This window comes from Solenopsis invicta, chromosome 7 (assembly GCF_016802725.1).
Source record: "Solenopsis invicta isolate M01_SB chromosome 7, UNIL_Sinv_3.0, whole genome shotgun sequence".
NCBI classification, from domain to species: Eukaryota; Metazoa; Arthropoda; class Insecta; order Hymenoptera; family Formicidae; genus Solenopsis; species Solenopsis invicta.
The window spans coordinates 5,335,045-5,348,828 of record NC_052670.1 but is presented as its reverse complement, the minus strand read 5'-3'; the positions used below and the strand labels follow the sequence as shown (position 1 = coordinate 5,348,828).

General features: G+C 39.3%; 1 protein-coding gene across 22 annotated transcripts in view; it reads right to left on the bottom strand.

Annotated features, from left to right (window-relative positions):
• The window catches only part of LOC105205448 (flocculation protein FLO11), a 334,932-nt gene that overhangs the window by 105,956 nt on the left and 215,192 nt on the right, over positions 1 to 13,784 (bottom strand). For all 22 annotated transcript variants that reach the window (XM_039451523.1, XM_039451525.1, XM_039451524.1 and 19 more), the window contains one exon: positions 9,069 to 9,159. In XM_039451523.1, coding sequence (XP_039307457.1) covers positions 9,069 to 9,159 — 91 coding nt within the window. The remainder of the gene's footprint in view (positions 1 to 9,068; positions 9,160 to 13,784) is intronic.

Here is a 13,784-nt window from a genome sequence, read left to right as displayed (position 1 = left end):
CTCTCTCTTGCTTTCTCTTTCTTCAGATTGCCTGCAAAGAGAGACGGAGAAATCTCGACACCCGACCGCCACTATGGGCGTCGTCTACGGAAAATCTCGTGACGCCCAGAGAATTGCTGCAGGAAGCCACGCCGAGTGTCAGCGATGTCAGCGAAAATTCTTCTTCTCGGCTATTGTCCAGAAGAAAGGATTCTCGCAAAAACTCGCAAATCTCTACCAATTTGTATTGTTGCTTCATTACATCTGTCGTGTGAAACAAACAGTAAATCATCAAATAACTTTAATTATGTTTGGAATAATTTTGTTGTTGTATCTTTTTTATTTTAACGTAAACAGTTTTAAATGGGCACACAAACAATACTTCCATCCTTTTAGATAGCATTTAATTGACCAGAAGTATTTTGAAAAATCTAACCTATGTGCAAAGGCTGAATTCAAATTGTGACAGACATCGCTTGCAAAAATGGAGTTGGCCGCCCGCGGCGTCAGCGACGCAACTAAATCTAAGTCCCACGGATAAGTAAAATTTAAAACCGTTCCCTCTCGTCCTCAAATTACTTTCCGGAGGCGAAGGGGGCAGAAGTTTGGAGAAGGAGAAGCGGGACCGGATGATAGCTCGTGAGATAAAAGCAAGCACCGGGAGCTTCGGTTGCCACCGAAAGCTCAAGGCCGCATTAATCTCGGTAATTACGTCACCTCTGTTTATCCCCCGCGGTGTGCTTCCGCTTATTCTCTCTTGCACCACCTCCCCGTCTTCATCTGTCTCGCTCTCCTGCGTGGATCCTGCGGTCGAACTCACACCGAAGTCAAAAGCTGCATCGAAGGGGACTGTTGGGCTTTTTATCCAACGTAATCAAGCAATGATTTCAAGGCGTTGATGCAGACACCGACGAAATCAAAGAAGAACTTGAATTAAAAGAAATACGGAGGTATAGTGACACCTTTCGAAACAATAGTTTTGCAACTTCAGATTTCTTTCAATTGAATCTTTTAAAATAGGAAACTTATTTAAAATAGGAAGCTTGAATTTAATTTCTTCTCACAATGTTAGGTAATATTTTGAAAATAAATAGAAAAAGAGATACAATGTACACACAGAAAAAAAATATTTGTCATTAAAAGTAGTATTACTAGAAATATCTAGATTTTTATAAATAAAATAAAATTTTTAATGTTTTGTTTTAAATGCAGATATTTTATTCTTTTAAGTTAAACAGTCTCTTTCTTTCTAACAAACACAGTGGTTTCATAGAAATTCGTGATTCTCGTCATGATCAGATTTTATTTGTGCCTAATATGAAGGCGGCGTGGCGGAAGGAGCCCTTTACTGAACGATGCTGCAGAAAACCCGCTTTTCCCAAGAGGAGGGAAAGAGGTTGCGAGGAAGGCAGCGTTATGGTACACCGCAAAACCAACAAACGATATGCGCCAAGAGACTATGGCGGTCCGATGTATAGCAAGCTATGTAAATCTACCTAAAACCATATATCGTTAAGTTTCATCGCAATTGCTCGCGTGATTCTACTATTCCTGTAAAACACGTATTCGTATAAAAGCTAGCTACTTCTTATTTGACATCGAATTTTTGCTAATGTGTAATCATGCATTTATAGCCATATTTTAATCATTACTTTTCCATCTTAAAAATTTTCCGTACCAAAGACAAGAAAAATATAAGAAGTCGAAGAAAGTTTTAATAAAGACGGAAAAATGCTTCAATTTTCCTGTTCTATATTTTAGAACTGTTCCAAATTTGACAACATGGACATTTCAGTTCCATACGCTCATAAATGTATTCTAGTCTAAGAAGTATTGATAAATACGTTCAGATCTTTCCATAAATAAATGTGTAGAAAATTCAAGACATGGCAGACGATAACTTTGTAAAGTATCTGAAATATTGCGCGCAACTTAGCAAGGCTAATGTTGCAAATACAAACGTGCGTTATGCTCACCTAGATGGCACAAACGCGGGAGGGTGTGTTTCGAAGCGAATCACCCCTAATTCGGCAATAGCATAGCTTAACCACAAAGCCAGCTAATACAGCGATTAGGCGTCGTGTACAAGCCAAGTGTACGAGGACTGCTCGGGGCGATGCCTCAACCTGCGTGAAATCATTGCACGTATCGCTTACAGTGGTAAACGTATCGCTTACAGTCCAAATATTGACTCATCCAACAAGTTCGATCAATGTAGATGCACGCGAGCAGTTTTGAAGATTACCAACGTAAAGAACATTATTTTTCACCATTGACATCCAGATGACGAGCAATCGCGGGAATTTCCCGATGGAGAAATAAATATACTCTTCTACTTCCAGAATTTCCTAAAATGCGATATCAGAGTAGTGTCCTGTACCACGGTAACCTTAAGGGTTTGTCCACCGGGCCAACGGTCAGCCATTGCGGTCAACTACACAGCTTGTCCGACTCGCCTTCGTGCTTCAGGCCCTTTGGTGATTAACGAGAGGTCAAACCTACTGCCGGCCAAAGCACGCGCAAATAGTCTCTCTCTCGTGAAATTGGGTTCCAAAGCGAGTCCTGATTGAGGCGTCCACCAATGCGGCCTTGACGAGGTTTCTCCAGTTGTGTCCTGCGTCAGGATATTCCCGGGCGAGCGGAGCGGAAACGCCGAGAGTGTGAACGATGATCGCGAGAAGAAGGTGGAGAAGGGAAATTTACGTGAATCTCTTATTTGAATTACGCACGAACAACTTCAAGAATTGGACCGTTTTAGATCAAAACGTTGTGTGGAAATGCAATGCAATACATTGGTGAATTGCGAAGAAAGACTCGGCAAACAGTATTGTTGCAAAAAGAAAATAAGGAAGCTTCGTTAGCGGAGAAACCACAGAATAGCGGTTTATTAGTCAATATAGAATACTTAGTGTCATATCCCATTGGGTAGAATGTCAGCGTAAGAAAGAGGTTCGTGCGAAGCTGTCACTTTATCGGATTAGCCAGTCGCGGTAAAAGCGTCTTGGAAAGGGCGCCCTCCAATTCGTTAATTTACCCAGCCTCGCTCGTTTCCTTCGCGGCGATATTAATCGAGCCGGACGTTCTCGGAGATATCTCAATCTCCTGGAATATGGCGCCGCCAGAACAGTTCGTCATAGACGAGAGACGCTCGTCATACTAAAAGAAAACACGTTTCTCACAATCATAATGCGTTAAGATATTATAATATTTAAGCAAAATTTTTAATAAATATTAAATCTCTTTAAAAATATTTAGCTCACTAAATTGAATCTCTTTTTTATCATCTGTGTGTCGAAATATCCGTTATCAAAGTATTATCAACATACTTGAATATCAAATCTTTTTTTTTTTAAGAGAAATATTTAGCTCACGTTATCTTTTTCTACTAATCGCCGAGATGTCCCAGAATGTCGCGAGCACGAACAATATTCTAAAAAAAATTCAGTTCGCCGCCATCGAATCGCGGATATTTTTTCAACTGCATCGAGCAAACTTTTTTGAGGGTTGCGGCCGTGGGGAAGTTGTATTGTTTATTCAGAAACATATCAGCGTCGGCGACTACGGCGGCGACGACGACGACCACGACGAACGACCGCATCGGCGAAGAGGCGGACGAGAGCGAGAGGGCCGCGTGAATGGCGCTTCCGGTAGAACGAGGTCCGCAGGGTTCCGCAGACTCTCGCTTCCGGTCAGGCGTCCGCCGTCCTTGCTACCCCATCGAATACGCGGGTCCGGATCTCCCTGCGTTCGTTCCCCCGTTTCCCCTTCTCTTCACACCCCCTTCTCACTCCCCCTTTCTGCTCGACGAGAAGTTCGCTCATCGGACCCACCGGCGTTCGTTAATTAAGATATCGATTCTTATTGTCCGCCGGCCGCCGAGTCGAGCGGACGTCCTGGCCGGCGCCTGATTTCACGCCCGCGTTAGGGGTTGCTCGTGTGCGCACCCGTTGTCGGTCACCCGCGACGAGGCAACCCCTCTATTCGCGCGCTTTTGTCGCTTTCGAAGCCTGGTAGATTCGCGATTCCGTAACGTACCGTATCGATTAATTGTTCGGCGTTGCGGATTCGTCTTCGCTTCCTTATCAGCGTCAATAGAAATGCATAAATACTCGCGCGTAACGCAACGTTTGTCATTTTTTAAAAACAATCATTAGATTATCGTCAAATATGTATAATATATACAAATATATTAGAGGAATTATGAATTATGAATTATGAATTAATTATAAAATCTTTATAATGAGAATCGTTTCGCATATAGTATTAAAACAATTTGTTTTGCTTAATTTTGAAAGAAATACCAACACAATATATTTCTATTAAAGCAATTAAATTTACTTATTCTGTTTTTATCTTGTTCTAGTCCAAAAATTTGTAGCGTTTTTAAAATAGAATTCAAAGACAAATAATTAAATATAAATATTTTTTATGCATAGATTTATTCAACCACATATGTGCCGCTACGAATTTTTATTTCAATAATACAATTGCACGCTATATCAATATTACGTTTATTTTTTTATTTAGAAGAAGAAATCGCATGTAGAGCACAGTAAATGTTAAAAAGTTCTCTCATAAATATCATATTAAAGCACTTCGAAAAAGATTTGTGTCACTTGATAAATACCTTCACAATTATACAATTTTGGAATTTACATAAATCCAAGAAGTAATCTAGCCTTTAATGGACGTAATTTTACTACAAAAATCGAAATAGCAATCTTTATCTTTATTTTTGATATTCAATAATAAATTTCTTGTAAACGTTTCGATAAATTTTGACTTTGAACCAAGCTGTTTCACAGCAACGCGTGTTTTTTAATGAACAAAAAACGCATCAAACTACTATTTTCAAAAACAAAATTTTCATGCCTCATAATATAATATAATCATTTCTAAACGCATTAAATACTTGTCGCGCCAATTAAAGTAAGTTACGTCACTCGCTCATGCTTTTCATTACACTCGACGAACTTTATGAGGATTTTCGACATTTACTATCAATTTCGTCGTCCTTCGTTTCTTCCACTCGTCGACGACGGCAACTCGATGTGCTACGTGCGCACATATGTAGAACGTCGAAGCCACAGGTGTCAGCGAGAGCAGTATTTTTCAGCGAGGCCCGTGGTGAGGGTGATAGAGCAAGAGAGAAAAGGGTAAAGAGCGCGCTAAGAGGAGCGAGCGGGAGAGAAATGGAGAGAATGAGAGTGCCATCGAGATGGGAGGGAAACGAGAGAGGGACGTTTTCACCGCGGCAGGGAAACGGCGGAGTGCCGGCACGCACGTTGAATCTGCTAAACGCTCTCGCTCGTGCGTGAAATGCCTCGATATCACTGTTTTATTTCGGCCCGTTCGTTCGTCGCCGTTCTCTCTCCCGCTTCTCCGCAATACCGTCCTTTTTACCCCCGACCGACCGACTCTGAGCCGACCGGTCGGCGTGCAACCCTTTCTCTCTCGTCGCGCTCTCGTGCCCGTTCGTGCAGATTTGATGACCCTCCCGCTATGATTTGACGATGATTCAATTGTCCACGGCCAACTGAAATAAAGCACCTACAAGAGCTTTTCCACGGCCAGCTTTTTATTTAGTATCGCTCCACGCGTTTCCGACATTGAGAATAACCAGACTATTGGTTTAAGCATGGAACGTATGAGGAATATAAATGAACTTTTTCTCTCTGATTATATCATAAAAATGTCTGCGTTTTGTTATATATTTGACCGTATATTTGATTAAATGTAGGATAATTAAGTAAAAAATTTTTTATAGATTAATTCATTACGATAATAAATTTAATTATTTTTATAATAATCATAATACGAATTATGTGCATAAAGAGAAATAAAGAAAAAATTCAAAAATAAAATATAATTATATATTTAAAGTTTCTGAAACGAGAACACCCAACACTTCACCATTACGCATATTAATACAATTGATATATAAATGTGTTTTTCACGTTAATAAATTCGGAAATTGTTAAAAAAATTTGTCACTGCTGCAAAACGCAATATTATCACAAAATTGCGTTCAATAAGTCGATAAATCGCGGAGTGGCCCGCGCGTTCGGCCAATTTAATTAATAATTATCGACTCGAAGAGGAGCGCCCAGCACAATGGCGATACTTCCTTGGCGTAATCCTCCGAAGATTAACGAGCCCGTACCAGAAGGGACCGCTCTCCACCGCCACCCGCCGCTCGACCCTCCTCGCCCCCTTCTGTGTGCTATATCGTCCTCTCTTACAGCCGCAAGACGCCATGGCGCGCCTTGCGGTGGTTGCGGCAAGAACCCTCGCCGTACCCGCATTAACGCAATTATGAATTTGTCGCGTTGGGATCTGACAATACAAGATGTCGCAGCCATTCTCCCGCCGCACCTTCCCACCCAGCTAGAGACCCTTAGCCCGGCTTTCCTCGTTTACACTAAAACCGATTTTGCGGACTATATGGATCGAGACGACGTGACATAAATGCAATTTGCTAGGCCACGTGGACAGCCGTTCGCGAGAATATGAAGAACACTAGTTATTATAACAATATGTGCATTAATGCGCAACATCGCGATCAATCAACTGCAGATCATTTCGAAAATAAATTGAAGCAATTACGATATTATAAAAATTGATTTTTTTTTAGATCAAAGGCAATTTAAAAATGTTATAATTCTGAAGATTAATATTAACATCGTACTGCCGCGTGGAAAGTTGAAACAACAGACGTGTGCCATACGATATCGAGGATATATCCAAGCATACGACATACACTGTTGTCCTAATTTCGAACCATGCAATAACATTAGCACATGCAACTACCGGTCGCGTGGATCTCATTTGCCATTTATCGCCACGCTAAATGTCCAAGAAATATTTTCAGGACGCTTCGCCCTGTCGTCTCTCCCTCGCGAATCAATATCCAATGTATTTCGTGCGCCCGCCTTGTTAGCCGTACCGCTCGTTTTGCGGCGCGGGAAGCGAGTGTAGTTTCGGCGGCCCTAAGTTAGTTTCGAACGGTCCCGTAGCAATAGCAGTAGCAAGCTGTTCTCTCTCTTTCTCTCTCCTTCTCTCCTCTCTCTCTCTCTCTCTCTCTCTCTCTCTCTCTCTCTCTCTCTCTCTCTCTCTCTCTCTCTCTCTTTCACTCTCTGATATCGTGTGGTAAAGTGCGACAGACGGGACGAGAGGATCGTTGCGGCTCGCCGCAGGCGACTGCTGCGACCTGCTCTCCTCAGCGACAAATTCCTCCTCCCGGCTCGACCGCTTCGCCCCCGGTTCTCCTCGCTCTTGCGCGCCTCCTCGTTCCACCCGTTCGCTGTCGGAGAGCCGCGTCTCTCGACTTCTCCGCTTATCCTCGTGAACTTGTACAGAGCGCAAGAAAATCAATCGGCATGGTCCGGCAAGGCGCGAGAGGATTCCGACGGCCTTTCTCCCAGTCTGGATTTGGGAAAAGGCCACGAGAGCACCGGCAAGGGTGATTCTAAACATCAAGGAGGTAGAGAGACTGCCTAGTCAGCCCTTAATATCGTGAGAGCCGGATCCGCGCAAACAAGCCACCGTAACCTCCAGTTAAGCGCAGGCCAGCCATCCGGCCAGGCCAGTGTCGGTCCGACCGCTGCTGGCCCTATTATCGCTAACTAATAAAGGGTCTAATTGAAACGCCGGGCTTTTGTTTCCAGTACTCGAGCGCCGCTCGTCTTTCCGAAAGCGCTAGATCCGTTTGGCGTTTGACCGGCTCTTGAGGCTCCGACAACGCAGATCGGAATTCAGTAGCAAAGTGAAATTGCGAAAATCGATGCCTTAATCAGAAAGATTAGGCTCTTGATTTTATCGTGTACATATATATTTATTTATATTTATATTTTATTCAACTCTAATCTTCCTTTAAAGTTACAAATTTTTTTAAGTAAATCTAGTCTAACTTATTGGAGACAAATTGTAATTCAAACAATCTTAAATATAATAAACAAAGAAGTGATTATTCGTAATTGTAATCGAAAAATTTTCTATGCAAAAACACAAAAGTTCTGAATAAATCAACGGGTCTTTTCTAATGCGAATAGAAAGGGAAACGCATTGATGATAATTCAGCCATGATGTACAGACAGTAAGTGATTGAGATCGCTTATAATCGCGACCAGATATATATACGGCAGCGTGCTCGTCCACAACTATTTTCTACGAAGGGGAAAGAAGAAAGTTCGATTGCAGTAAGTGCCATTATTATGAGAGATCACTTTCGACACGATTTTTGCTCCGGACAAAAGCTCTGATAACATTGTCGTGATACCATATTACGTTCTTAAATTCCAGAAGCCGAACGTTATTCTTAGAAAATACAATCATATCAATTTCCCGAATCATTAAATTATTTATGCCATTCTTTATCGAGGGACGATATGTGGCGAAAGTGCCGTGAGTGCTTTCAAGCATCGTTCTTATTGTCACAATCAAATTCATAAAAATTGTAAGACATAAAATGATCATTTATTGATAAACGACAGATAACCCTAATACCGATCGTTTCGAAACTTTCTTTTTGATAGAAGATATTAAATATTAAATATCACGGAGAAAAAGATTTTTTTATGTAAATAGGTGTATAGCTCGTAAGCCAGTAAAGAAAACCAAATAATTTTTTAACAAAATAAGTTTCAAAGAACATTTCTAAATTTTTAATTCTTATAGTAGAGTCAATTTTAATTCTGACAACAATTTAAGTACTTGCCTATTTTTTAATAATTTAATTTGATACTATAAACTTGCAAGCATTATAAACTTATAAAAAAAGAGAATGTTATTATATCATATAAATATAAAATAAAGTTCAAAGCTTTACACCTTTAACATTTCCTTGGTCCATCGAGAAGCATCCTCTCACGAAAAAGGAAAATAGATTGTTCGGATATTAAGCAGTGAAATTGCACGTGCACCAAAAGTTTCGTAAGAGCGATGAAAAAACGGCTAGGACCGTTCTAGCCGAATGATATTGCGCAATAAATCATTCTTCATTTGGTCGCAAAAATATGAGAAGAGAAAAAAAGAGAGAGAGGGTGGAAGAATGGTTCGCGTGCTGTAAAAATAGTAATGTAAAAACTTACCTTGCTGGCGTGCGGTTGGACTGACTGTTCGTGAGAGAGACTGCTGCAAATCGGCCGAGAAGGCAGCCTGCCGTGTTTTGCTCAGATATAACTGCAAAAGGAAACGAATTACGTGAAATTATTCCTCCAACGTCAATCCTAATTTATAAGCAAAGCATTTCTTTAATTGCTTGTATTATATTAAGAAAGAGTTTTGTAATGTGGGAAGACAGATGTGTCGTGACTAAAGTCGAACCTAAGTACGCTATTTTAAATTAAAAGAGCGAATAATTCACTTGTAAACAGCAAATAACAACGTTCGAATCCATTATTTTGATGGCTACACAGATGTTGTAAACCAAGTGTCATTTTGTAAGATCAGTACAATTTTTTATAAAAAAATATACAAATTTAGCACGTACAATTCAACACGCAATGATAAAATATAAATTATGCCGTGTAGAAGTAAAAACTGGACAAATATTTCATTTTCTATTTATACATGACGATACATCTTAATTTTGAGTTTATTCTTTTTATACATATAATATGTTATTACTTTCTTAATTATACAATGTATATCTTACAAATGCGAGATTAGATTTTTTTATAAACGTAATCACTTTTAATAATTTTGGATATTTATACAAGTGTGTGTATGTATATATATACTATATATCCACAATTGCATATCCACAACTTTATAACTATTAAGGAGAGAAACACGACGCATACTCGCAGTCGTCCGAAGCTCGTTTCAAAGAGGACTGGAATTGTGACCGTATCGGAGAGATTTGGCATCCCGATCACGTGCTGAGGCCAAGACATCCCCTTTAATATTAGGACCAAATCGGACTGACTCGCTTCGGTATAAAATAAAGGGCTGACATGCGAGCACAGCGGGAGAGCCAAGCCAAGCCGAGGGAGAAACCGAAACGGGATGGAGCTCTGTGAGAGTAACGGAGAGAGGCGTGGAAGACAGGCGAGGGAAGGGTGGCTTCACCACCGCGGTGAGGGATGACTGAGCGAGTCGGTTAAACGGGCGTCTTCTTTCATAAATTTGGAGGGCGCCCCCGGATAAAGGTTTAGAATAAATCGTTCGGCCTGTTATCCACTCCGACGTCGGCGGATAACGCCAGACGAGAGCGACCCCGGATGGCTCAACAATCCCTCCTCAGCCTTCCCGCATGATCACACGTTGTACCACTTTGAGACACGTATTTTGCACATTTTCCATCTACCGTAAAAAATTTAAATTCGTCAATGCAATAGTTTTTATTCCGCGCCGAGGCAAACGAAAAATATTTAATGTAATGTGAATAATGTGATGAAAAGGTTTGTAGAATATACAGAAAGGGTCGAGTATCCCCCTGTAGAGCTACATTCTACTGCAATGGATTTAATAAAAAAATTAAATGCCTTAACAAAAATATATTTTTTGTTAATACTTATTTAACATTTTATACAAATTAAAAAGAAACATTTAACAAAAGAATAACTAAAAAATAAAAAAATAATGTAACAGAAATGTATACGCGTATTGTATACAATAACTTGATACACGCAAGACTGACTCTCTAAAATGGCAAGCGTAATATGAAAGTTCAAGCGGGGGTGGCTAGAATGCTCATAAATACATCCTCGAAGATCGCACAAATCGCTCGTTCAAGGCCAATCCCCTTCGACGTTTCCTGGAAGAGATACGAGAGGAAGAACCCTTCTTCGACCCGCGTAGAAATACGCACGGCGCGGCGATATGGCGAGTATATGCGAGTTACATGCACGCACACGTGTAACATACACGAACGCAAGGTCCGAATGTATCATAGTGCAAAAGAAGGAAAATGATGGAAAAGGAAGGCTAGAGAGAGAGAACGAGTACGTAGAAACAAGTAAGAGAGAGACGAAGAGGCTAAACCAGGCAGAAAGCCAGTCCAATTTCTCAAACCTGTCCAATCTGTGTCGTATGCAAAATCAATCACGCTCTACCCTGCTACACCGTCCTCCCCAAGAGCCCTGAGGGCCCCACAATTTTCAAATCTATCCGTAGCCGCGCGGTAATCCAACTCTTGAAGCGAAACTTCTCGCCGATCTAAGATAGAGTCCTGCTATTGGAGCATCTTTTTCGATCTATTTCGTCTTTCTAGACGACCCAATATACACACACATATGTTCGATATATACGTATAAATTTCAAAGGCAGATTTACGTTTGTTTTAATACATTGGTCAGCAATGAATAAATATAAAACTTGGGAAGTCAAATTTTTGTTTTACATTACGCTGTTCTTCTTAAATTTTAAGAAATACTTGTTTCTTCAACATTTTTTATAAAGACAAAAATAATATATTTAACAAATTAATAATAACAAAATTTTATAAACAATATCTTTTAATCGTAAAATTATATAACAAAGCAATACATAATGTATAACAGCTACGTATATTATTATGAAGACCGTACTGCCTCTGTTTCTGTCTCTCTCTCTCTCTTTTTTCTCTCTCCCTCTCTCTAACAAAATGTATATCAACGAAAGAATAATACCCTTTGAAGCTGTATTGAGATGCACCCGTAACTCCGGTCAACGTTATAAAGTTTATATTGAGCCTTTGAATCACGGTAATAATATCATCGAGTGTGCTCAAAAGGCGAGCCGCGACGCGGAGGAAGACATTTTAAAAAGTAAAATTCAGAAAGTCATTAGGAACTATCGGCGTATCGGACGTTTGTTTCGCCGTCCCGTCCATTGATATGCATTACCTTCGATCGGCAGCCACGATCATTAAAGGGATCTAAGGGCGCTCTGTAAGGGTTTCAAGGCCGGGTGACCGCCTCGAAAAAGTAATTTGTCCTTTGGGGCACGAACTTCAAAGTGCACGCGGGACGAATGTCCCGCGTGCGGGCATGCTACAACAAGCGGCGTTCTACTTGCGCCCCTTTCTACTTGGCGCCACTGATCAGACTTGCTGATTTTTGCCGTCGCAACGTCGGCATGGACCTTGTCCACCGACGCCCGTCAAGGGCCCCGGCTGTCGGAGCTCTCAGCCCCGAGAAGACGGAGAGAAGCGGGAGCGCGCGCTACGAGGGGTGCGAAGAGTTTAGCATACGCATTTTGTACATTGAAATCTCGACACGTTCGTCCAACTTTAAATTGAAACTCGCCCGACGTCCGCATCGTCTCTCGTCGATACTCGTTGCCGTCACCGTTGTCATCATCATCGTCGTTGTCTCATAGAATATTATCGCTTAATATTACGAGATTATAATAAAATAGCGAAAAAATGTATGCACACTTTTGCATAGAATAATTAAACAAATTTAGTTTTTTGAAAAATAAATTTAATTTTAGACATTAATTTTCAAGTAAAGAAATGCATCTTTCCGTATTTATTTTTTCCATTAAAATAAATTTCTAACAACTATAATTTTTGGTAAAATTTTAAAATATTAAGAAACATTTTAATAATAGGTAAAACCGAAGTGAAACATTAAAACTTTTTAAATCGAACTTTGCAAATCTTGTCGGCGATCCATTCTTTTCCTGCATCCCGTGTACGTTACTACAACTACAGTGGGTCTGAATACTACATCCTCGGCAGCTGAGAATTTTGAAAAACCGAGGTCTTGCTGAATACACTCCTCTATACTGAGGATCTGAAAATTAATTTTGTTACGAAGATCGACCGAAACTTACAGGCGAGTATAATCTCTTGTTAATATATACGAATATACGAATTTCTGCAAATAAATCAACATCTAAATCTTGAAGTGAAATAAATTAATGAATAATTTGAATTTGATTACCAACCGATTTCTCCAACATTTGAACATGCTAATGATTTAAACAAAAAGAAGTTACTAATTTAACAAGTTATATAAGGTGTCTCTAAATAATCAGAACTTTGAATATTTTGAGTTGAAGAATTAAATACAATTATTTGATCTGATCCGATTCCAACCTTCTGACATGATAATTAACAACGATTTATTTGATGATTAATATACCTAGTGTCTAAAAAATAATAATTAAACATTTTATTAAAGAATAAAATATCAGACTTTGGAAGATTTGAAACTTAAATGAAATAAATTGACTACATGTTGATTTATTGTGAATCTATTATTGTGCATGAATTATAAATTGTGCATGAAATATTGAAATCGTGCATGACATATTGAAATTGAGTTGAAGCTATCATAATTAGGAAACCGTGTGATTCTCATTATACTGAATAATTTTGACAGAACTTTTAAATAATAACTCAAGTGAAAATATTCCTTTTCTATTGAGTTTATACAATGAAATAAATGGATGCAATGAGATAATAAATTATACAATAACTCTTGCTATATAAAATATTTTATAATAACTACATCATGAGATGAGTCGAACAAATTAATAGAATATATTACATGAATGAAAGAAATAAATATTATTATGAAAGCTTCGACAAGATACACTTTTGAAATATTTGTGACATTGACTTGAATATTGATTTACTATACATGTATTGTGCATTTTACTTGTGAAATCTGACATATTAGACAACAAATCAATTTGAATTTTACAATCGGTATTGAATCTGACCCTTGCAATTTGAATTTAATTAACTATTATTACATTTAACTTGGAATTTTGAATAATTGTGCTAAAGAATAGAATCAGTGACAAGTGGAAGTTATTAAATAGTGAAGTGACTAGTGAAATTTTAATTTCGCTTCTCAGTAACGAATCCC